The sequence below is a fragment of the Eremothecium gossypii genome, chromosome V, assembly GCF_000091025.4.
Source record: "Eremothecium gossypii ATCC 10895 chromosome V, complete sequence".
In the NCBI taxonomy this organism is placed as follows: domain Eukaryota; kingdom Fungi; phylum Ascomycota; class Saccharomycetes; order Saccharomycetales; family Saccharomycetaceae; genus Eremothecium; species Eremothecium gossypii.
Window position 1 is genome coordinate 706,856 of NC_005786.2, and position 24,028 is coordinate 730,883.

The 24,028-nt window shown below is 48.7% G+C and overlaps 10 protein-coding genes across 10 annotated transcripts; 5 read left to right on the forward strand and 5 right to left on the reverse strand.

The window, feature by feature from the left end:
• Nucleotides 1-151: 151 nt before the first annotated feature.
• On the forward strand, nucleotides 152-1,462 carry CSR1 (Csr1p; the record flags this gene model as incomplete). Its single annotated transcript, NM_210255.2, has 1 exon — nucleotides 152-1,462. One exon carries the CDS (start codon nucleotides 152-154, stop codon nucleotides 1,460-1,462), a length of 1,311 nt encoding a protein of 436 aa, NP_984901.2.
• Nucleotides 1,463-1,658: 196 nt separating this feature from the next.
• Nucleotides 1,659-3,689, forward strand: CTF3 (Ctf3p; the record flags this gene model as incomplete). The annotated part of the gene is made up of 1 exon (NM_210256.1): nucleotides 1,659-3,689. The coding sequence occupies one exon, from the start codon at nucleotides 1,659-1,661 to the stop codon at nucleotides 3,687-3,689; it is 2,031 nt and encodes a 676-aa protein (NP_984902.1).
• Nucleotides 3,690-3,748: 59 nt separating this feature from the next.
• NAM2 (leucine--tRNA ligase NAM2) lies at nucleotides 3,749-6,370 on the reverse strand (the record flags this gene model as incomplete). Its single annotated transcript, NM_210257.1, has 1 exon — nucleotides 3,749-6,370. One exon carries the CDS (start codon nucleotides 6,368-6,370, stop codon nucleotides 3,749-3,751), a length of 2,622 nt encoding a protein of 873 aa, NP_984903.1.
• A 317-nt stretch (nucleotides 6,371-6,687) lies between these two features.
• Nucleotides 6,688-9,999, forward strand: SMC6 (DNA repair protein SMC6; the record flags this gene model as incomplete). The annotated part of the gene is made up of 1 exon (NM_210258.2): nucleotides 6,688-9,999. One exon carries the CDS (start codon nucleotides 6,688-6,690, stop codon nucleotides 9,997-9,999), a length of 3,312 nt encoding a protein of 1,103 aa, NP_984904.1.
• Nucleotides 10,000-10,103: 104 nt separating this feature from the next.
• Nucleotides 10,104-13,982, reverse strand: USO1 (Uso1p; the record flags this gene model as incomplete). The annotated part of the gene is made up of 1 exon (NM_210259.1): nucleotides 10,104-13,982. The coding sequence occupies one exon, from the start codon at nucleotides 13,980-13,982 to the stop codon at nucleotides 10,104-10,106; it is 3,879 nt and encodes a 1,292-aa protein (NP_984905.1).
• Nucleotides 13,983-14,578: 596 nt separating this feature from the next.
• On the forward strand, nucleotides 14,579-15,193 carry RAD59 (Rad59p; the record flags this gene model as incomplete). The annotated part of the gene is made up of 1 exon (NM_210260.1): nucleotides 14,579-15,193. One exon carries the CDS (start codon nucleotides 14,579-14,581, stop codon nucleotides 15,191-15,193), a length of 615 nt encoding a protein of 204 aa, NP_984906.1.
• A 103-nt stretch (nucleotides 15,194-15,296) lies between these two features.
• On the reverse strand, nucleotides 15,297-19,271 carry IKI3 (Elongator subunit IKI3; the record flags this gene model as incomplete). Its single annotated transcript, NM_210261.2, has 1 exon — nucleotides 15,297-19,271. One exon carries the CDS (start codon nucleotides 19,269-19,271, stop codon nucleotides 15,297-15,299), a length of 3,975 nt encoding a protein of 1,324 aa, NP_984907.2.
• Nucleotides 19,272-19,380: 109 nt separating this feature from the next.
• Nucleotides 19,381-19,764, reverse strand: SWC7 (Swc7p; the record flags this gene model as incomplete). Its single annotated transcript, NM_210262.1, has 1 exon — nucleotides 19,381-19,764. The coding sequence occupies one exon, from the start codon at nucleotides 19,762-19,764 to the stop codon at nucleotides 19,381-19,383; it is 384 nt and encodes a 127-aa protein (NP_984908.1).
• Nucleotides 19,765-19,990: 226 nt separating this feature from the next.
• Nucleotides 19,991-22,620, forward strand: VAC14 (Vac14p; the record flags this gene model as incomplete). Its single annotated transcript, NM_210263.2, has 2 exons — nucleotides 19,991-19,994; nucleotides 20,051-22,620. The coding sequence occupies 2 exons, from the start codon at nucleotides 19,991-19,993 to the stop codon at nucleotides 22,618-22,620; spliced, it is 2,574 nt and encodes an 857-aa protein (NP_984909.2).
• Nucleotides 22,621-22,656: 36 nt separating this feature from the next.
• Nucleotides 22,657-23,844, reverse strand: REH1 (Reh1p; the record flags this gene model as incomplete). Its single annotated transcript, NM_210264.1, has 1 exon — nucleotides 22,657-23,844. The coding sequence occupies one exon, from the start codon at nucleotides 23,842-23,844 to the stop codon at nucleotides 22,657-22,659; it is 1,188 nt and encodes a 395-aa protein (NP_984910.1).
• Nucleotides 23,845-24,028: the final 184 nt, after the last annotated feature.

The following is a 24,028-nucleotide window of genomic DNA, read 5'->3' on the forward strand; positions in this document are numbered from 1 at the left end:
CAAAAACGAGCGCGCGGCTGATTTCCGGTAAGAATAACGTGGCGCGGGCCTTGGAGACATTTTTAACCTGCTACCTACGACAATCAAGATAGTACGAGTCGTTTCTGACGCAGCGAGACGCAGGAACTAAGCCACAACAGCAATTGAAAGTATGACACAGACAGCGGCACCCGGTAGGGTGCAGACGTTGACGAAGGAGCAGGAAAAGGTGTTGAAGCAGGTGTGGGTGCACCTTTTCCAGTTCTGGGGAATAGACGTGGACGGCTCTGCGGTGCTGACGGCGAAGGAGCCCGAGCCAGCGGCGCCCAGCGGCAAGGGTCGCAAGCTGCTGGGGCTCTTTGGCAAGCGTAAGGACGCAACGGGGGCGGCACGGAAAGAGAGCAACGGCAAGGCAGCAGCCAAGGTCTACGATGCGGAGAAAGTCGAGGACAGCGATGCAGAAAAGGAAAAGCCAACACCGCAGAAGGTCGAGGGGCTCGAGGAGATGTACGAGCTACTTAAGGAGTTGGATGGCGCTGCAGTATCCAAGGAGTTCTGGTCAATGCTGCGCTGCGACTACCCAGACAACCTCCTTCTCCGTTTTGTTCGTGCGCGCAAGTGGGACATCAACAAGGCTATGATCATGATGGCCCATTCCTTGCGCTGGCGCTTAAATGAGGGGAAGCCGGAAGATATCGTCTTCGGTGGAGAACGCGGAGCGCAGAAGGCGGACAAGAAGGGCATTGTGAAGCAGCTTGAGCTGGGCAAGGCGACCGTCCGGGGTTTTGACAAAAACGGCTGCCCCATCGTGTATGTGCGGCCGCGCTTACATCATGCGGCTGACCAGACGGAGGCAGAGACAAGCGAGTACTCGCTTTTGATCATTGAGCAGGCTCGCTTGTTCCTCAAGGAGCCCTGCGACACAGCTACGATTTTGTTCGACCTTTCGGGCTTTTCCATGGCCAACATGGACTATGCTCCTGTGAAATTTCTGATCACCTGCTTTGAAGCACACTACCCAGAGTGCCTAGGCAAGCTGTTCATCCACAAGGCCCCATGGATCTTCCCACCGATATGGAACATTATCAAAAACTGGCTAGACCCTGTGGTTGCCGCAAAAATCGCATTCACCAAGACAGCTGCTGACTTGGAAGAGTTCATTCCTGCTGAGCAAATCCCTCTAGAACTTGGTGGCAAGGACGAATACAACTTTGATGGTTTTGTGATGCCAGATGGCTCGGCCGACACGAAGTTATCAGACGAGAAGGGCAAGGCTGCCGTCTTGGAAGAGAGAGAGGCCATTATAAAGCGCTTTATAGATGCCACAATCTCCTGGATTGAGAGTACCTCCGACGAAGAGTCTGCCAAGTGGCTCGAGAAGAAGATAGACTTGAGCAAAGAACTTTCCGAAAACTATTCTAAATTAGATCCTTATATCAGGTCTAGATCCTTCTATGACGTAAACGGGACGTTGAAAGTTTAGATAGTTTAATAATACTCCCTGTATTTTCCGTCGATTACTGATATATCTTTATGTACAAGTTTATGGATCCGTTCATGCTTTTCATAACTTAAAGACTAATATTGGCAACAATCTCTTAATTCTGTCATTTCTCTTCTGCAAGAGCAAAAACCCCCACTAGCAACTACAAGGTTGGTGCCATCGTTACTGATATCAGATGCTCCAATCTGTCACGGACCCAGTGCAGCGTTTACTCGACTGTACTAAAGAGACTGGGCCCTCACAGCTCCGTTCCGTTCTTTCAGACCTCTATGAACGCGCACCAAGACATGGAATATCGCCTGCGAAGATCTTAGAGCTGATTGGCTTTCTCTGCAGCGCAGAATTCATCGCGGTATCAACTAGGGTTTACATTGTGGAGAATTGCCTGATCCCAAACGGCTACCTTTCTAGTTCAACTGTGTTTGAAGTCTTGAAACATCTCGGGCCGTCAACGCCGCAGAATGCTTTCAAACTTATAGTCGAGCCGGCATTCCAGGTAGCTCTAGTAAAATGGTTGTGCCATGTCCTAGTTATCATACCGGACTACCAAAAGGTCCTCCAACGAACCTACCCTATATGGTTTCAACTTTGGATGGTGGACTATTTGCAGGATTGGACAACCTACTTATTGATCTGGGGAACGGAGTCCAAGATACAGGTCACGGAGTATCGAGTTCGGGTCCTGGAACGAATCGGGTCTAATCCAGGATATCGCAATGGGAAACCACTGGCATCGTTCCTGCTACATAAGTTTCTACAGCTGAAACCATCGAAGATAGTTCAGCATGCAATTGCAGAACTCAGGTGCAATGCAAAACGGTTAATGACTGTACAAAAAGTTCAATTGGAGAGCAAGTTTATGGACGGGCTGCAGCATGTCTTATCCGCGGGAGGTGTTTTTGAGTCCCTACAGTTCAAAGATTCTGTAAACTCCCAGTTGAACGCGTTAAAAGTACTGGATGATAATAACACCAATGATACTGCGCAGACCCCCATCGGCAAGCAGTTGACTTTAGAACAATTTGCAAATCAGATTGAGCGAATGCCATGTCCGAGTGGGCATCTAAACTCGCTGGATATTAACGGTTATGAAAGGTTGTTATTGCCTCTAATGGCACCGGAAGCTAAAGAGGCCCTTCATCTCTGGCTGGAGTATTTATTGAGGACAGAAGGGAATCCCACTACCTTAAAGAGGGCTATGGCACTTCTTAGAGCGGTTGATAAGACAGATATCCCATTCGAAAGCCTCCTACTATGTGATAATTTCTCTTCTACCGACGCACTGAAGTCACTACACATGCTATACTTAGTCGCTGAAGTACCAGAATCCAATATCATCGTTAATGCTCTGCTAAAGAGCCATAAATGCCTTCGTTCAGGAAAAAGCCCTTATGCTCCTCAATTCATCTTAGGCTTATGCATTTTAGTAATGTGCAAGATTTCCCAGGGTGAGCTGTCGAAGTTTCTGCTCCAGATTTGTTCCACCTTTCTGAAGACGTTAGTCAACATGTGCCTTCTAGGAAAAGAAGCACCGAAAACAGCCTTGATTTTAATTCATCCGCTTCTTTACACCTTGGAGAACGCACCTTCATCCGCTATACCGCGTGATGAGCTTACCTCAGTGTTTGTTCTGCCAGATATTATTAATAGTCTGGTTGCGCTGAATGACCCTTTAGTCATCGCGCTAATATGCGAGTATCTTGTTTCAGCCAAGGATCGAGTAAAAGGCTTTACAGTGGATAATAGCTACGTCAGAAAGCTCAACAGGTGCATTTTGGATATGGCCAATTATCTCTGGAGGAATAAATTGTTCACTGAACCATATACCTGGGGCCTTCCCAAGACCTTTTGGGCCAAAATATCCAGTAATCTATATCTTCCAGAACCAGAGATTAGACAGAAACATCTCTATTCACTCCCGAATTTTTATCCATTCAGGTTTATTAGTGAGGAGGTTTTAAGGCGTCTAGAAGGGCAAGAAAACACCGAGGTTATATACTCCAAGCCACTTACCGAAGCTGGCTATAGATGCTGGAGAAAAGAATTGGAGCTTAATGGGAAAACGTGGCTCAGTAAGGTGAACAACTACGATTCTTTTAGAAAGCGTCTTCTGATGGGGATTCAGGAAGATAGTACCTACGCTGGTGTTCCCTTGTTTATGCAGACGTACCTCAAGAGCTTCACTGAATCGCAGGCTGGAAGCTAGTGGACATTAATATTATCTGTTTGATTGGATTAATTCATTATATATACGACCGATCATGGTTATTTTTGTAACACTAAACTAATAATGTTCTTTTTTAGAATGAGATTCTTCACTTGGCGCCCTGCCAGGTATTTACCGCCGTCTGGATGAGCAAGCAAGGCTTTCAGCACGCCGTTTTTATCGTTAATAAAGGCGCTAGGCGCTGGATAGATAAAGCGCATCTTCCCATCAACAAATACTCTGTAGCCGACGGAGTTATCTTTCTGCTGAGCATCCACTGTTGGCCAGACATAATGATCCCAGGTTAGTAGTTGAAGATGCCCTTTAATGATGTCAGCTGCTTCTTCTGAAACAGCAGGTACCGTCGGGTGAATGACACTAACAAGTTTTTTGAAATGAGTCAAGAGCCATGCTGGATTTATATCCTTATTCTTCAAAGCTTGATCCAGGAGGTTGGTTAATTTCATGTAGTCAGAGATGACTGTATTCAGAGACAGAGTCCGGCTGAATGAGTCAGTTATCGAACCTAAAAGCTTCTGTACTTCATTGAACAGCGCAATTTCATGCATGTTGGTGAGCTTTGCCACTGGGCCGTGTTTCAGCTGCGAGTCTGCAGCGAGAGTGTGGGCAAGTTTAATAATACGTGCCAACCAACGTTCAATACCGACAATCTTGGTTTCGTCCCAATTCACGACATCACTGATTGGAGCTTGAAACAGAATATGTGCTCTGATAGCGTCGGGGCCATGTTTTGAGATGCATTGCGCAGGGTCAGCTCCGTTGTATTTTGATTTAGACATCTTTTCATAGGAGACACGAGGCTTTTGACCAGTGCGACAAATGATAGGGTCGGCTGGATTGCTCATATCAAGCTCCTCAGGCTTTAAGAAGCTTCCATTTTCTGGATCAATAAAAGTCTTACCATGAACCATTCCTTGAGTGACAAGCCTCTTAAAAGGTTCTCCATTACAAGCGGAACCATCCCATTTGCCAATTGAGGCAAGGAACTTGGATATAAACCTCGCATACAGCAAATGCAGTATCGAGTGTTCCACGCCGCCAATGTACATATCAACCGGCATGCTCCTAGTCGCTTTATCGTAGCCAAATGGTTCCTTTTGGTTGTGGGAATCTAGATATCGGAAAAAGTACCACGAGCTGTCCATGAAAGTATCCATTGTGTCAGTCTCACGTTTTGCTGGACCACCACACGATGGGCATGAGGTATTTACAAATTCTGGAATATGCTCCAGCGTGTTCCCCTTCTTTGAGAGCCCGGCTATATTGGGTAGCATGACAGGTAGATCTTGCTTAGGTACAGGGACAGTGCCACAGGAGTCACAGTATATGATCGGAATTGGCGCGCCCCAGTATCTTTGTCTAGAGATCAACCAGTCCCTGAGCCTGTACTGGGTTGTTTGTCTTCCATCGCCGGTAGCGACCAGTTTGTCAGCCAGCACCTGCTTAGCATCCTGAGATGAGATCCCCTTGAGGTTCCCGGCCTTTGCGTTCAGGATACCCTTCGTTTGAATATGGCACTCGTCGTCGCACTCCCCAGAAGCCTCGAAGGACGAAATCACGGGCTCTGCGGGCTTATTGGCTCGCCAGAACTTGTGGTCAAATTCATCGTGGGCGGGCGTTCCTAGCACCGCACCAGCTCCATCGGCGGGGACATACGGGGACACAAAAACGGGGATCCTGTGGCCATGATCCTTGGCAAAGGGGTGCTGCACGTAGGTGCCCGGCAGCTGGAACCCCGAAAGATCGCTTTCTGACAGCACCAACGGCCGCTGAAGGAACTCGCATAGCTCCGGCAAGCGCTCGGCCATTTTCTTGGTGAGGGCATGCTCGGTAGAAATCGCAACGTACTGCAGGCCGAATACCGCCTCAATCCGCGGGGTGAAGGCTACAATTGCCTCGCCGTCCCCTGTGCATAAGCGGACCTCAGTCCCCTCAACTTCCCCAATCCAGTGCTTCTGCATCGCCTTCACCTTCGCCGGCCACCCGTCGAGGCCGTCCAGATCATGGCTCAGCTCGTGGGCAAACCGAGTGATGCGCAGAAACCACTGGTTCAGCTTCCGCTTCTCGACCAGCGCTCCCGACCGCCATGACCGCCCTTGCGCATCCACCTGTTCGTTCGCCAGCACCGTCTTGTCCACCGGGTCCCAGTTGATCTCGGCCTCCTTCTTGTACGCCATCCCATGGTGCCACAGCTCGAGGAACAGCTCCTGCGTGAACCGGTAGTACTCCGGGTCGCACGTGGTGACCTCCCGACCCCATTCGAAATGCGCCAGCATATCGCCCTTCTGCTGCTTCATCCGCGCAATGTTCTGCCTCGTCCAGTCCGCCGGCGCAATGCCCCGCTCCAGCGCCGCGTTCTCTGCCGGCAGCCCGAACGCATCCCAGCCCATCGGGTGAACGACCTCGTAGCCCTTCATCCTGTAGAACCTGTTCAGCGCATCGCTGATCGTGTACACCCGTAGATGCCCAATGTGCAGCATCCCCGAAGGGTATGGGAACATCGACAGCACATACATATGAGGCCGCGTGCCCTCCGCAGCCGGCTGTGGCACTCCCGAGAGCACTTTGCTCTTCCATTTCTGGCCCACCTTTACCAGATCCACCGCATCTGAGGCAGTATTCAGGCTGCGCTTACACCAAGCGCCAGGAAACCCTCGCATCTGCAGCCTAATTGCTTTCCAATCGCCACACCACCCAAAAGACCTATTAGTAGCAGAGTGGAGACAGCTAAAGAGTCATGTTCTGGTGAAGATGCGCTTTTGAGATTAATCTTTTTTCAGCTGGTGAAAAATGTCACTCATACAATTGGTTATATGCAAGAACATAATCTTTTAAAAGACTAGCTAATTGATCGTTTCAGTCTGATAGTCTTTAGGAGAACGCGGTGAGTGGATCTAGCAGCGCGCACGGCGGTTTGGCTTCATATTGTCGTGGAACTTCTGTGCAACAAGAAGCAGCACGCAAGCGGGATTGCGAGATGACCAACGACAAGCGGACCATTGATGACGTCGACCGGGAAGTGACGTCTCTGCTGCAGGAGGCAGATGAGGCGCGCGAGCGACAGGCGCAGAACAAGCGGCGCAAGAGGTTTGCGCCTATGACGCAGTATGGAACGGACACGGTGGACGGGGAAGACTGGGAGGGCACGCCTGCAGGTTATATGAAGCGCATAACGCTCAAGAACTTCATGTGCCACGAGCACTTTGAACTCGAGTTTGGGCCGCGGCTGAACTTTATCGTGGGGAGCAACGGGTCGGGCAAGTCTGCGATTCTGACGGCGATTACGGTGGTGTTCGGCGCCAAGGCGTCGGACACCAACCGCGGCGTGAGCTTGAAGTCGCTGATCCGCGAGGGCTGCGGAACCGCGCGCATTGCGATTGTGCTGGCAAACCAGGGACTGGGGGCCTTTGAGCAGGGCGTGTACGGCAGCGAAATTACGATTGAGCGAACGCTGAAACGAGATGGCCAGAGCAGCCACTTTTCGATCAAGTCCGAGAACGGGCGGGAAGTGAGTAACAAGAAGCGGGATCTACAGCGGATCGTGGACTATTTTTCGATTCCAGTGCTCAATCCCATGTGCTTTCTGTCGCAGGATGCCGCTAGGTCGTTTTTAACAGCCTCGACGCCGCAGGACAAGTTCCGGCACTTCATGCGGGGCACCTTGCTTGAGGAAATCGACATGAACTTGGCTAAGGCTGAGGAGATCCTGCGGTCGTCGAAGAGCAACCTGGACTACCATGGCGAAAATATGAAGGCCCTCCGCGAGGACTACGAGCACGCGAAACGCCTTTTCAAGGAGATATACAGTACACACGACTGGAATGAACGCAAGAAGACTCTGCAGGGCAAACTGTGCTGGCTGAACTACAAGGAAAACGAGCGGCGGCTACGCAAGTTTAAGAAACGACAGGAAGAGATTTCGCAAAAGATCGTGGCATGCGACGAGAAGATCACTGAGCGCAACCTAAAGATCGAACGCTACAAGGCTGATCAGGATTCGACACACGAGGAGGTGGACCAGAAGATGACTAGTCTTCAAGACCACCAGATTAAATTCGAGGAGGCAGAGCAGGAACTAGGCCAGTTTAGAGAGAAACACGAAGTTTTAAAAGAGGAGAGGAGAAAGGTTGAACGAGAGATTGCATCATTGGAGGTATCGCTTAAAGCACACAGACAGCAGGTGAAACAGCTGGAGCAGGAGCTGGCCGAAGCTCTTGGCGGAAGTAAGGAGCAGATGGTTACGGAAAAGAGACAGGTGGACGAAGAAATAAAGACTCTGAAGGGTAATCTGCCCAGCCTGGAGGATAAATTTCAACAGTGCCGTGACCGGGAGCTGGAGTATTCTCATCAGAGGAACACCGCAATCCAGCAGCTTCAAACTTCGATTAATTTGAAAAAGCAGGAGTATCGGGAGAGCACTGCCAACCGAAGCCAGGATTCCTACGCAGTTTATGGGAGAAACATGAATAGGGTTGTTGCAGAAATAAGAAATAGACGGCATGAATTCTCGAAGCCACCGATAGGGCCATTAGGATTGGAAGTGTCCATAAAACCGGGGTATGAACAATGGGCCCGGTCGATACAAAGCATTGTCGGGCCCTCCTTGGGTGGTTTCGTGGTAAGTACTTCGAGAGACAATTTATTGCTACGACAGATTCTGCGGAAGTACCCAGATACGCGCAACACTAGCATTGTAACATACGCGTTAACTGAGTTTAATTACGAACACGGAAAAGCCCATACTGCGCACCCTACTATTTCAGACGTTCTCGGCTTCAGCAGAAGGGATCTGGAATGTTTATTTGTTGATCAGCACAGAATCGAGACTATTATACTTGTGGATAATAAAGATGATGCCTATAATGTGCTAAAGCAGTCGCCGCAAAATATCACCAGGGCTCTTTCCCTCAAGGATAACCGTTCTGGATTTCAATCTTCCCTGGCACCGTCCGGTGGTTTCAGGTTGGATACTATTGAATATCAACAACATCTTCTTTTTGCTCGTACCTCGGGTAATAATAATGCCAGCGATACTCAGTACCTGAAAGCGGTGATCGAAGAAGAGGAGGGTGAGCTTCGCCGGATTCAAACGCACTACGCTTCCTTAGGCTCTGAAATAAAAGAAGAGGGAAGAAAGCTCGAAGAACAGATGCGTTCGATACGCAGCAGAATTGTCAGCTTAGAACTTCGGAGCAAACACTTGAAGGTGAAGATCGAGAAGGAGGTTGATACAGGGGCATTGGACGCTCACAAAGCGGCGCTCAATGTTGAAACTTCACAAATTGCGCAGCATCGGGGTGCTATCGCTGCAATCAACGACCAGCTGTTGCAACTGAAGGACGAAGTTGAACCATACAAGAGAAAGCATGAGTCTGCTCGTCAATTGGTGGCAAAGGTTAAAGAGGAACTCGAGGATTTGAAGGAGATGATAAGGGTGAGATCTCATCGTATTGACAAAATGACTGATGATATCACTATTTATAATAAAAAGAAGGTCGCATACCAAGAAGAATTTCAGAGTATACAAACCAATGTGGATTCCTTTACGCCTGTGCTGGACTCTTTGAGGGAGGATGCCGAAAGACACTGTTCTGAGGAGGTAGCATATGGGAGTGAAATCCCAAATACCGAAGAAGAGGTTCGGATGGAAATGAGAATTGCTGATCGTCATATTAAGCAGGCCGAGAAAAGCGTAGGAATGACACAGGAAGAAGTTGCTCGGCTTCTTGAAAGCACGAGGGAAAAGTTCTACGACGCCCAAGAGAAATATTCCGCGGTTGATAGAGCATTGTGGTCACTACATGAATCTTTAGAACAGCGGCGCATAACTTTGATGAATAACATCAAGAGTACCTGTCGTGAAGCTGACTCAGATTTCCGTACAACTATACGTGTTAGAAATGGGTTTTCAGGAGCCTTGAATTTTGACACCCCTGGTGCGCTTATGGTTCTCGTTAAGACTGCGAACGACGAGACGCCGAGGAACGTGGACACGTTGTCTGGCGGCGAAAAATCGTTCTCGCAAATTACTCTTTTACTATCTACGTGGAGCACTATGAGAGCGAGAATTATCGCATTAGATGAGTTTGATGTATTTATGGATCAGGTCAACCGGACAATTGGGACGAGGATGATAATGAAGAAGTTCTCTACGAACATTCGGACTCAGACAATTATTATAACACCTCAAGATATAGGGAAAATTGCCGATATTAGGGACCCAGGGATCAAAATCCATAAGATGCGTGATCCTCAACGTCGTAATAATTCTGACTTTTATTCTACATAGTGTAAATATACTTTGGGTACAATAATGATGTGTAATGCCAACTACTTACTGCATAGAAGAGTTGATGGTTTATCATCAACCAATTTTAAAGTGTTTTGAATATCTTAGTCTTCATCTTCATCGTTATCATCAATCTCTGATTCATCCTCTTCATCTGAACTGACAGGGTGACCTAGTTCCTCCAGCCTGCTGCGGTATTTTTGATTCTTTTCATCTAGATCCGAGACAAGTAGCATCAAGTCATCCCGCTCTGACTCTAATTGAGTAGCGTTTTCCTTTAGTTCTTTTACTTCCTTCTGCAAAGTTTCCATTTCGCTACACTTTCTCTGCAACGCTTCAAGCTGTTCTTCCAGTTCTTGCACCTTTGAGTTAACGAGTGGTGTGGCAGGTTGAGATTTAGCCTTCTGTTTATTGTCCACAACTGCTTTATTATTTGCTCTAGCATTTTCTTGATGGGCATTTACTACTACTTGTGCCTTTTTCTCTTTCTCCAAAGTAGCTATGGTAGTATTCAGGTCTTTATTCTCCTTGATCAGATTCTCGATCCTGTCAGTTTGTTCCACCGAACTTTTCTGAAGCTGACCCATTGTTGATTCCAATTCGGCAGATAGTTTTGATACTTGTGCCTTATAGGAGTCTGCCTCCTTTGAAAGTTCATCAAGTTTGTGAATATCCTTCTTTGATGACTGCTGCTGGTTTTGTTTCTTCAATTTTTCAGCCTCTTGCCGCGAAGTAATCAAGTCATGCTCGTTAGCCTTTAATCTGCTTCTGATTTCATTTAGTTCGGATTGGGCATTTGAAAGTTTTTGCGACGACTCCTGAAGCTGCTTTTCGGAAGTATTAAGCTTATCCTTTAACTCAGCGCGTTCCTGAAATAGTCCCTCAGCTTTAGCCTTCTGGTTTACAAGCTCTTTTTCAGCTCTGGATAGTTTCGCAGAAAGCTCGGACTTTTGAGTATTCAATAGGGCAATATCGCTCGTCTGTTTTTCGCCTGCTGCAGTCTGTGCCTGCAGCTTCTCTAGTTCTTGAGTCAGCTCATCCTTCCTTGAAATAAGAATGACATTTTCGTCTTTCAGTTTTTGAAGTTCAGCATTCAACTGCGTAATCTCCGCATGCGATGTAGCTTGAATATTGCCCACTTGCTTCTGCAATGTAGCATGCTCATTTTGGGTATCTTTCAGGGATTCTGCTAGGGTTTTCAATTTTTCTTTCAACTTCGGAATTAGGGAATCTTGGCTAGCGCATTGTGATTTCAAATCTGCAATTTCTTTTAAAAGTCCGGCATGCTCATCCTCCAGTTTTTTCTTTTGGGTTCCCTGGTCTTGTAATTCATTCCTCAGATTTTCAATATCCCTATCACGCTGGCTTAGAAGCTGGGTAATACGTACCTTTTCCTTTTCCGCCTCTTGCAGTTTTTTTTCACCTTCCTTCTGCAACTTATTCATAACCGCGGTTAAGGAGTCTTTTTCCTTCGTTAAGTTAAAAAGTTCTCTGTTCATCTTATTGATCCCGGCTTCGGCTGTGGATTTTTGCTCGCTTACTGTGGCTAGTTGCTTTTCCAACTGAGTTGTACGGTTCTTTAATGAATTTACCTGACCCTCGTGGCTTGCCAACTTCTTCAAACAATCAGCTTTAGCGGCTTCCAAAGTGGTCTTTTTAGTCGAAAGGTCTTCAACCTTAGAATTAGCTTCATCTAATTGAGTTTTCAATTGGGCCAGTTTCTCATCTAGATCAGATACCTGCGTGTCTGATTCTTGCTTAGCCTTCATAAGTTGCTTGTATTGTTCCTGGCACTTGCGAAGATCCAGTTCTAATTTGTGTATTTCTTCCATGCTACTAGACGACAATTCACACAACTCCTTGTTAACAGTTGTAAACCTCTGCTGTAGCTCCTCAAAGGCTTCAAAGGATATCTTGCCATTTGGATCTATATCTGGGCTACGGGACAGTGCGGATTGGATACGGTAGGAGTTCTCCCTAAATAACTCCGAGAAATAGGTACTGAAGTAAATCTTTGGCAAACCAGTCTCATCAAAGGTCGGATCAAAATAGGAATCGACGACCTCCTTAAACAAAGAACATTCCTTGAATTGCTTGATTTTCGATGTGTAGTCATCGACGCCAATCGTTGCCACCAAGCTTTCATACAGCTGCGCGCGTGGTAGTGGCGAGGAAGACGTGCAAAATTCATAAGCTACACCTAGTAGCATGACTACCAAGCACTTAACAGTTATTCCCTCATCTTGTGCAACTGGCACAAGGTTTAAAAGTGACTTCACATTGGAATCATTAGATAAAAATTCGTTTACCGTATGGAAATCTTCGAAAAGTAACACGATAAGGAAACTGAGATAGGATATGGGGATTCGCGATTCCTTTGAAGAAATAGATGCTACCGACAATTCGACAACCGTTTGAACAGATGAAAGCACTTCTTCACCGGCCGCACTGTCGCCATCTTGTATTCCACGGAATAAATCACGTAGTTTAGCATTCCCATCTTCCGACTTGAACAAAAACAAGAGCAGGTCAACTGAGAAAAACAACTTAAATGGATTCAGGTCTGCATGCGGATCATATCCAAGTAAGACCGCTACTATGCTGGTTCTTTGATCGGCGGTGGACAGTACCTCTGCTTGTTTCTTGTATAGATCAATTTGCGCACAGAGAAAAGTTTCCTGTAGTTCTGGATTACCAACCAGATATGCTTTTACAAGCTCGAGTGCGGCAGTTCTGATGTCAAATGTGTGTATAGAGTTGGCAAATAGAATCCAACGTAAAAGTAGGTCCAGGACAGGCATAACCACGGGGTCCGAGCTAGGCACAACCTGCGGTAAAGCCGGATCCCAGTATGGCACATCAATATTTCCTAACTGAGCCTGGATTTTCGGTGACCCCCTAACCATATCTGCAATTGTTAGCAGTGCATGGGGCCTAATAGAATTTGGTGTTCCGTAGAAAAACGTTAGGCGCAGAATAATCATCAGAATATTAGTATCTGCAAACAGCTGCTGGTGCCGCGGGGTCGTCGTGTTGCCCGGTTCCACCATACGGCGCACAATGCTGAGCGCGGTCTTCAAATTTGTGACGCGCTGTTCGTTCCAGTAGAACTCCTCCTCGTCAGAAAGAACTTCATCTAGCAGGCCGCCCAAGTGAGGTAAGTTGCTTGTCTCAAAGAAGAGTGACTGGTTCGATGCATTATATCTTAGAATGACGCTAAGCAGGTTCAGACAGTCACTTACCACTAGTGAGCCACGCATGCCCCCTTCGTCCGCAATAATCCGAAAGATTCTATCAAATACATTCTCAAACGCAACCAGTTTCTGAATATGTGAATTGTTGTTTGCAAGCACAGTCAGCAGAAGAACAGTTTCATCCCTTATGGGATCGTGAACGTCGTCCAGCAGTGACACCAACGTCGAGATCCCCGTGGGAATCGCAATGATGGCCCTATTCCCGGCCTCCGGCCTCGTGGTCACAATTGCACCAAGCAGCTGGATCGTGTAAAGCCGCACGTGGAAGCTATCTGTCTCAAGTAGCTGCACCAGCAAGTCCACAATGTCCTCGCCTTGCGTCAGCGCGTCAGCAATCCACAGTGAGAATTGATCAAAATGCTCAATTTGCTTCTTCACCAGCATCGGAGAGGGGTACTTGCCCCCCTGCAGCCTCGAATACTGTGCTGCCCAGTTCCGTGTGAGGTCCTCGTTTCCCTCCCCCCGCAGGAACAGGATCAGCAGAGTCTCCAAGATCGCCTTCACCGAATCCTCATCTTCGTAGTCTCGCTTCAGCGTCCCAATCAGTGGCTTCAGCCCCGATGCAACTACTAGCTCCCGATACTGCCGGCTGAACGATTTCAGCCCCAGGATAGCAGACCGCCTGTCGCTTAACAACGTCGAGCTCTCGATTCTTTCGCATAGTGTCGGAATAGTCGCTTCAACAGACGGAGCTTTCGGAGGCTGTATCAGACCTTGTATTAGATCCATTCCCAACCCTAAGCTTGGTATAGTTAGTTTCTACGCACCCCTAACTTTCTCAGTGAAGGGTAGAGAAAGATCTTCTCAACTTACTGGAATCGGCCTTCGTATACCTTCGTACAAGACGATTGTTGATGATTTGGCCTCTGGTCCGTCTCCCACCAGCTCATCCAGAAATGGGATGGGGCCAGCCAGTGCTATCAGTGATCTGTGGCTGCTATCGCTAACTTTTCTGAGTGTCAGTTACCTTGGAGCAGGACCGGAGTTATGCAGGACGGGCTGCAGGGCAAAAACACGCTCTGAGTCAGTATATCGGGCTCATCCACTCTTCATCAGGAGCTAGGTGGTCTCACAACTCGGGCGGCGGAATGATAGAGCACCAGCGTGCTACAGCGCTACTGTGGACTCTGTGCTTGGCAAAAGGTCACGGAAGTATAAATCACGTGAAGTTTTTACGGCCGCCTCAGCTGTGATGGAATTTTAAGCCCATGTCGGGATATTCGAATCAAGCTAGTGGAAGATATAAGAGCTCCTCCGTCTTACTCAGGGCTGCAGGACTGTTACCGCCGTAAGTGATTTTAGGCTTGGTTTGCACAAGCAGCGACATGAGTGACTACACGAATGTTTCATGGGACAACGTAACATACTATGGCGGCAATGGCGTGGCTTTAGATGAGCTCGAACTGAAGGTGAGCTGGCACAATCGGCCCGCCAGCAGCTGGTCTGTGCGACGGATCGGTGCTCTGCAGCACAAGATTGAGCAGTACACGTTCAAGATCTACCATGTGAATCGGTACGGGAAGCATAGCCTTTCACAGGTGATCCCGACACATGTTCTGATACAGTTCGCAAATGAGGCCTTTGGGTACAACGGATGGTCGTCTGCTGTGGAAGAGGTGCTGATCACAGACGTTAAGCAGCGGGAGCGGGTTCGCGATGGCGCGGCCATCGAGCTATACACGGTTACGGCAGAGGCGAGGGTGAAACTGACGCTGCAGGATGGCACGAATACTGAGGCGACAGGGCTAAGCAAAATAACGCTCCCGAGCAAGGGCGATGCATACGGGAAGGCCAAGAAGGAGGCATCTGCGGATGCACTGAAGAGATGTTTACTCTCCTTCGAGGGTATCGTTATTGAACACGAACAGAAGGTCGCTAGCAATTACTATACCGACGGCGAATTCGGATCAAGGAAGGCAGGCGACAAACGTGACCGCTGAGGAAGCTTGTGTCTACATCACAGATAGGAAAATATATATTTACAGAACAACATGGATTACTGCATAAATTAAATGATCTGAGTGCAGCTCAGTACGTGAATGCCTAGTAATCGATTATCTGGCGCACAGGGAATGCGGGTATTTCCGGAACTGGGATTACAGGCAGTTGGTATACGTTGCCATTATCGTCTATTCTTTCACGGTCTTTCTCGCTGATGTTGTATATTTCAACAATGTTGGCCTTGAGCAGCGCTTCCATGGAAACAAAGCCCTTTTGAACCTGGTACGCTTGTTCGCGCATATTGCGCCGGAGCAAAGCGTCGACTAGCTTAACGCCATCAGGTAGGGTTTGCTTTAGTCTGTCTATCAATCTCCCAATCGATTTAACAAGGTACTCCTCCTCGTAAATCGTTCCTTTTTTACCACGCGCACGTTTCCGTTCTTCCCTACGTTTGTTCTTTGCAGTCCTTCTGGAAGCACCCGTCTTAGCAGTTCCCCCTGTCTTGCCCGTATATCTAGTGAAGAACGACTCCTTGGTTGAGGTTTCCGATGCAGCAATAGAAACATCATCGGCCTCCTCAGTCTCCTGGCCGTAGAATGCATAGGGATCCTCTTCCTTCTTTGCGCGTAGTTCGCGGAGCCTTCTGAGCTGAGAGTTTATCTGGCCCTTGCAGTCGGCAAGGAGTTCGGCAAGGACACTAAACCCATCACCGAGAGCCGGATCGACTAGCTCATTGATCAGTTCGGGAGTTCCTTCTGTGATACAGAGTAGGATACCTTGCTCGTAGTCATACGCTTTGCAGTATAGCGAAACTGCAGAGCGCACATTTTTCATAAACTTGAGCTCAACGTGGGCGGCTTCCGCATACCTATGCTCATACTGCAGGGAATCCACCAATTCGGTAGCTATGTCGAGAACTCTATCAGGGAAATGTTGCGAAGCAATGGCTAATGCAGGTGACCACTTGTTACCCATAGTGAATACTTCCATAGCTTTCTCCCAGTTACCAAGCAACTCATAGATTATACCTGCTTCGTTATATTCCTGCTTCGAAGCCAAATGAGCGCCGTATATCGCGTATACGGAGTTTTGCAACTGAGTGTTGTAACGGTAGAGATCAAGAGCTTTTTTGTACAATTCATGCTGCTGGATATATTCCCTGGTTTCGTCGGATACTGCTCCTGTCGGTTCGTCAATACCGACAAGATGGGTCAGAGCCATTTCATAGTTTTTCAAATGGTCATCGATCATGAACTTCCGACGAAGTGGTTCCTGTTCGTTGAGATTCTGCAGGAAGGGTAGGTATTCCCTAGGGTCCATTTGCGATTTTTGAGCAACCAGCAAAGCCATATTCACATCGTATAATGCCAGAGCCTCCTTGTAAACAAACAGCACATCCTGTAGGAAACACAGATAAGTGACAGTAGAGTCTTTCGCTTCTTCGTCTCGCAACTGAGAAATTAGAGCTAAGGCATCCTTCACTTTCGGAGGATTCTGGCAGGCATAACATGTGACAATAGTCTGCAAGTATTTGGCTTTGTATTGAGCTGTGCCCAAAAGAACCTCCAACAGAACCTGACATATCTTGTTGACCTTTGACTTCAATGGGTTGAAAGACTTTTTCTTAATATATTCTTCCATCTCAGTTGGAGGAGGTGGAGCAACATCAAATACAGCGTCAGTAGACATGTTTAACGTTTCCTTGTATTTTGTGACTGTTACATCTTCCTCAACCAAACAAGATATGAACAGATCAAGATAGTCAACTCTTTCAATATCATCCACAAATGTCTTTAGGTTGGCATAGAAAAGATCTGGCGCATAATCATGTAAGATATCCAAGTGTATCCTATGCGTCCGGCATATAACAAATGCATCTTTGTACCTCTTCAAACCAATATACTTGCGGACTTCCGCGAGCACCATAATTCTTGGGTATATAGTTTCAACGTTTCCTCTGGGGGCCTGCAAAACCACAGCTGCCTTCGAAGGAATAATATTGATCAAAATTGAACCCCGCTCGATAGAGCGGATTCTTTCATCCATAATATCACCTTCTAGAGTCGGTAGTGGCTTGAATTCTGGAGTATTCAGGTGCACAAATTGAAGATAATGCTGTGCAGAGGTGAACAAAAGTAATTCATCAGTGATATCCATAGATATAACTGCACTCGCCAATTGGACGCTGTCTGCATACAGTTTGCCACTACTGGTCAATCCAAAGGCGACTAGTTTCGATTCTGCTGGCTGCCATTCTGTCTTGCCATCAGTTAAAATTCGCTTCACGCAGAAGTCATTGACCAGCTGTGGGAACTTGGTTATTTCCACTGTTCCACCCTCGGCATCTAATTGAACAACGGTTCCATCCCTCGTTTCATATACTAAAGTGGAATAATCAAACGAGCTCTTCACCAACACAACCTTGGTATATGTGTCAACGACCTTGATAAGCTCCGGTTGTATGGGATCTTGTATATTGACCAAGGCAATCCTCGATAACTGTCCAGAGTCTAAAAGAATCCCCACGACTGAGTCGTTAATGAATGCAACCTGACGAATGGTATCCAGTTCTGTAGCAAACAAGTGCTTTTGAAAGGTTGACGCAATAATTGGATGTCTGCCGCTCTTCATGTTAGCCAAAGATTCAATGGAGGCGACTACTAGCGCTTCCCTGGTGACAGCAGCAAAGACAGTGTTGGAAAGGCCCACAGCAGCATCCAGAACATTATCAGGCGCGTCAAAATCCCTGTAGGAGAGCGGAGGTGGGACATTTGCCATCGCAAATGGAGTAATATTAACAGTGCGCCCATCGATAACCACAGTCATACCGCAGTCATTTGGTTCAAAGGTGGGCCCGCGGATCATCTTATATGCAAAATCTACAACGTTTACTGTGTCTCCATCGCCGTACATCAGTGTGAAATCCTTTTCTGGGTGCCATTTCACGAACTTGGTGCATTCTGTGTAAAGCTCCTGCTTCAGGTACCAGTGGTAGTTTTTGGAAGTCCAAAGTTGTATACGATCTTCAAGGGCAATAGACAAGATATCCGAGCTAGCATTCCATGCGAGGGACTTAATACGTTCGTCAATGGCGAGGCGTGTTTCAAACTCCCCGTGCCTCAACCCGTTACGTTCGAAAAAGACCAAATCTAACGACTCGTTTCCAGGTACGTTTACCTTGCGTTGGATAGATGCAATGAGCGAGCCCTGTGGACGCCATGCGAGGGCATGTTCCAGGCCATCGACAGGTTCCGACGCACTGTCCAGCTTTCCGTGCCGAGAGTACACGCGCAGAGCCCTTCTTTCAAGCGTCGCAGAGTCATCGTCCGGGTCCTGCACCGTTTCTATGGTCGAGACAACAAAGTACTCACAGTCCCCTCTCCAGGAAATGCCCACCGTGCGCGGATCAAGCTCTGTAATCGCTCCCGAGTCCACCATATACGGCATCGTCGGATCACGGAGCTCATTGCCCACCAGCCCGGACGCCTTTAGCGACTGCAGTGCCTCGCGCTCCATTGCACGCGCACCCTTTCCCCGGAACTGCGTCTCCTTTTTCCCCCAGCCCACTGTCACATTCTTCGACAGCTTCAGGTCGTCCAGCTCTAGGCCGATGTCCGCGACAGGCTCAAACTGCCGGCTCAGCAGCACCACTGAGCGCCCGCCCGTCACCAGCGCAAGCGTCTCCTCGTCATGGGACCACTCTGCGGCTGCAATCCCGTCCTCGATCGACCCGACAATCTCGACCACCGTCGCATCCAGCCCTGCCCCCTCATCGCCGTACGTAGCCATCATTATGTCGCCGTGCGCAAACACGAAAACCAGCTGGTTCACGTCCGCAAAGTGTGCAAACGAAACCAGCTCATCCTCGTAGTCCTGCGTGAAGAACGACGCCAGCTCACGCACAGCGCCGCTTTTCATATACTGGTGCACCACTATCGCGCCGACGTCCGCCGCACCGAGCACGCATGTGACGCTGTCCGACAGCGTGTCGAAGCAGCTCGCATACAGCCCCAGGTTCGGGTGCGCCTCAGATGACGGCTGTAAGCTGCCCTTGTTCAGAGAGACCAGGTTTCGCATCTCGCCGACCTCGTAGCTGCGTGCTGGTGGTGCATCTCGCTCTCCACTTGGCCTCAAGCTCAAATTTGCACTCCTCCCGTGGGACGGCAGGAGTCACGTGACCACCGCCTCACGTGCGCAGCCCCGCCGCGCTCTCCATCAGCTCCTTCAGCTTCGGCAGCTCCTGCAGCTCGAGCTCCTGCACGCGCAGCCGGTAGTAGTGGTTCGCCAGCGTGATCAGCGTCACCGGCGTGTCCTCCGCGCTGCCCGCTAGCCCGCGCGCGAACACCTCGCGCACCACCGCCTGTAGCTCCTCCAACCGCAGCCCGCACAGCTCGGGCGCGTACAGCCGCACCACACGGTGTGCGCTGAACCGCTCCAGCACCGCTGTGTCCACCACCGGCTCGCGCAGAAGGCTTATCTGGCTCAACGTCTTGTCCTGGTGCGCCAGCTCTTGCTGCCGGTGCAGCACCACCTGCAACAGCAGCAACGTCACATTGTACTTGTATTCCATAGCGAATTCTTGAGGCTGCCGCGACCGGATTCCAGATCTCTTGAAACTCCTAGCGCTTGCTTTCTTCGTGTTGTTGAGGATAGCAGCGGTCGTCCGGTTCAGCGATTTAAAAAACAACGCAGCCAAGTACTATGATTCATGAGCAATAGGGGAAACTCATAAACTGAATAGAGGTCAAGTGGGCCAGGAGCGGGAAGTTTGCAACAGTTAGCAGCGACCAGTATAAATGGGTATGTTGATGGGCGGGCGGTCACGGGAAACAAGCGTGTTTACTAACATGAGGCAGACAAGTCGGTGATCAAAGGGCTGAATGACAAGATATATGAAAAACGCAAGGCTGCGGCGCAGCAGCTGGAGAAGGTGGTGCGGGACTGCGTGGCCAACGAGGACCACGAGATGATTGACCGGATCATCGAGGAGCTGTACCGGGACTACGCGTACGCGCTGCATCAGCCGATGGCGCGCAATGCGGGGCTGATGGGGCTTGCGGCGGCGGCGATCGCGTTGGGGAACAAGTACGTGGCGGAGTACCTGAACAAGATTCTGCCGCCGGTCCTGGCGTGCTTCGGGGACCAGAACGACCAGGTGCGGTTCTACGCATGCGAGAGTCTGTACAACATCGCGAAGATCGCGAAGGGGGACATCCTGGTGTACTTCAACGAGGTGTTCGACGTTCTGTGCAAGATAAGCGTGGACAACGACACGTCAGTAAAGGGCGCTGCGGAGCTGCTGGACCGGCTGATCAAGGATATCGTCTCGGAGTGTGCGTCGACGCACGTGGCCGCTGTGAACCACGACCCCAAGGACATACCGACAGCGACGACCACGGACCCGCAGACGGGCGACGTTTTGCAGGTCGATCAGAACATCTACGATAAGGAGCGGCCGGTGCTGGCCTTCTCGCTGCCGGACTTCATCCCACTGCTGTCCGAGCGGATCCACGTGCTCAACCCGGACACGCGGATGTTCATGGTCTCGTGGCTGCAGGTGCTCGAGAGCATCCCGGACCTTGAGCTGATCACCTACCTGCCACACTTCCTGCCGGGACTGTTCACATATCTGGGCGACACCCATAATGACGTTCGGATGGTGACACTTGCGCTTCTGAACTCGCTGCTGCACGAGGTGGAGCGCGTGACACAGCTGCAGGCCTCGCTGCTTGTGCAGGAGTTGCAATACCAGCAACAGCTGGACGATGTACCGGGCAAGAAGCCTGCTGACGGCGCGCTGATCACGGAGCGCAAGAAGTCGCTAATGAATCAGCTGGAGCAGCTGTCGGCTACCGAGAACATCAACGAGCTCACAAAGGATAACGAGGACGCGTCCTCTCAGAACAACCTACCTGATTCGATGACCAGCAGCACGGATCCTGTTAAGGTTCCCGAGTTGAGGAATGGCGAGGTATACCACCCTGGACAGGATGTGCACCTGGACTTTCCGAAGATTATCGAAATCTTGATAAACAACCTCAGCTGCACAGAGCCTGAGATTCAATCGGTTGTATTGAACTGGCTTCAAACAATCCTCCGCATATCACCAAACAACATCCTGCCTTTCCTGTCCAAAATTCTCTCCGTTCTGCTGAAGATTCTCAGCGACTCAGACCCACATATCAGTGAGATGGCTAAACAGGTAAATGCCAGGCTCATCGAGCTCACTACAAAATACGATACCACAGACAAGATCAACTATGGGCCCATTGTCAATATCTTGACCCTACACTTTTTGGACAGTAACGTGACCACTAAAATTGCGTGTCTCGACTGGTTGATCCTGACCTACAGCAAAAACCCACAGCAACTGATTGATCACGACGAAAGCACCCATCTTACGGTGTTGAAGTCGCTCTCCGACAAGGATCCAAGATTAATTTCCAAGGCTCTGGAGTTGATCAGCGACCTTTGCAATGGCTCTAACGAGGCGTATATTAAGAAGTTCCTCAAGAACCTTTTAAAATTATTCAAGGAGAACGATAAGCTTTTGAAGACAAGGTCCAATTATATTATCAGACAACTATGTGCTAAACTATCACCTGAGCGTATCTACAAGACACTTTCATCCATTGTTGAAATGGACGATGATATCAGTTTTGTCCGAATGGTCATTTACAGTCTGACAACCAACCTAATCACATCTCCTGAGCTAAGCTCATTGCGGAAGAAGTTGAGAAGTGGCGAAGACTGGGCATTTTTTGTGACTCTCTTCAAATCTTGGTCTTACAACCCGATTTCCCTGGTGTCCATGTGCCTGGTTTCTGAAAATTATGAACTCGCATACTCTGTTCTGCAAAACTATGTCGATTATGATTTAACTGTAAATGATCTGCTCCAGATTGACATTCTAGTACAGTTTTTGGAATCACCTGTATTCACAAGGCTGCGTATGCAGCTGTTGGAACCGGAAAGATATCCATACCTACACAAATGCCTATACGGTATTTTAATGGTACTACCTCAGTCAAAAGCCTTCGAGATCCTAAATGCCAGACTCAGCAGCGTTAGCAGACTTTCGACTTCAGTTTACAATTCCAACAATACCCAAAAAGCAACGGAAAGCGCTATCCGGGCAAGCGCCCAAAAGAAGACACAGTATCAGGTGCTTTTGGACCACTTCAAGTCCATTTGCGAAAAGGAACGCCAAAATACCCCAAAGCAACCGACACATGATGATCACATGCTAGGCTTGAACGATATATTCAGCACACAGTCTGGTTCTGAAAATAAGCTGAAGATCCATCTCTCTAATGGCGATGAGAATATCAACGGAGCTACGGATTGCGACTCCGTGGTATTCACGGGTAGAGTAGGTGCAAACACAGCGTCACTTGCCGGAATTGAAGGAATTGGCGGATCTTAAACAACGTGGTTATACTATATAAGCAATCCCAGGGATTCACTGGAGTAATTCATCTCTGTAGTGTTTCTGAAAGTTATCTCTCTTCGCTTGCCGCTTAATATTCTTACTCTGTGCCCTTGAAGCAAGCAGCTGACTGTGCTTCATGTTCCTGGCATACTCATTCGCAGAGATACCGCCCGCGAATCTCCTATCCACAACAGCCAATGTGCGTGTGCCATCCGCTTGAGTAGACGGGAGAGCCAAATTCTGGCGGTAAAACCTCCGCATGGAACGATGACCCAATCTCGTGCCCGTTGGAAGAGTCAACTCGACACCGGTGTCGTCAACATGTGCTATCGTATAGTTCGAATTAATGTCTTCTTCTTCGGTATCCTCGATGCTCAAATCAGGATCAGACTCCGAATCAGAGACTGCAGTATTGTCGGCTACTTGGTCTTCGTTAAAGTTATAATAGGCTGCAATAGTCGCGCGTTCCTCCTTACTTTCATATGGGATGCGACAGTGCGACTTCGAAGCAACATGTGCGCGAATGCTTTCAAGGCTAGATCCATGGAAGTTACAGCACATACAACGCTTCGAGATAACGATTCTTTCAATTAGGAAGTTGATTAAGCCAGCTGCGTTTTCAAGGTAACGGCGTTCTGGAACATATAGCCCATGAGCCACCGACATGTGGTCTAGGTTCTCGGCTACGGTGTTGCAATGCACACCACAGTATACGCAGTCTACCACATCTGGCCGCTCTTCACCATCCTCGCCTGCATCCTCTTTGTCCGTGATGTCTTCAGACTCTGCCTGCGATTCATCAGTGAATGCATATTCAGACGCACTGTGTTCGTCGTAATCTGTGCTTCGTACCGATATCTTGGACATCTGAGACGCAATAGACAGCGCGGGCGAGTCGGAACGGAACGGCGCCTTCTTCTTCCCATCCCCATCACGTCTGCCCCTCAAAATGGCCCCGTTTGTGTTCCGACGCCGACCGCCTGAATGCCCGACAGGCTTCAATACGGGAAATCCGAACTCATCGACTTCATGCAAGCGCTTCTCCCGCTCTGAAATCTGCATCTTCTGGGTGAATATATCTGCATCGATCGGTGGTAAATCAGCAATTCTCCGTTTCAAGTTGTATCTGTGCCATTCTGTCTTCATATGGTACCGCTGCAGATCGCTGGACTTAAATTGGATCATACACGCATTGCAGGTATACATTATAGTGCTCATAATTATCGGATTGCAAATAGAATGGGGCCCTTACCGTAGTACTGTCTTGGTAATGCAGCGACGCTCAGGCTTAAGAAGCTTTTTGTTCTCCGTGTATTACTAACAAAATAATTTCCTCGAGCACAGGGAGTAGAGATGAATTACATAATCCATATGGACACCTCGTCACCTTCCAGCGACATTA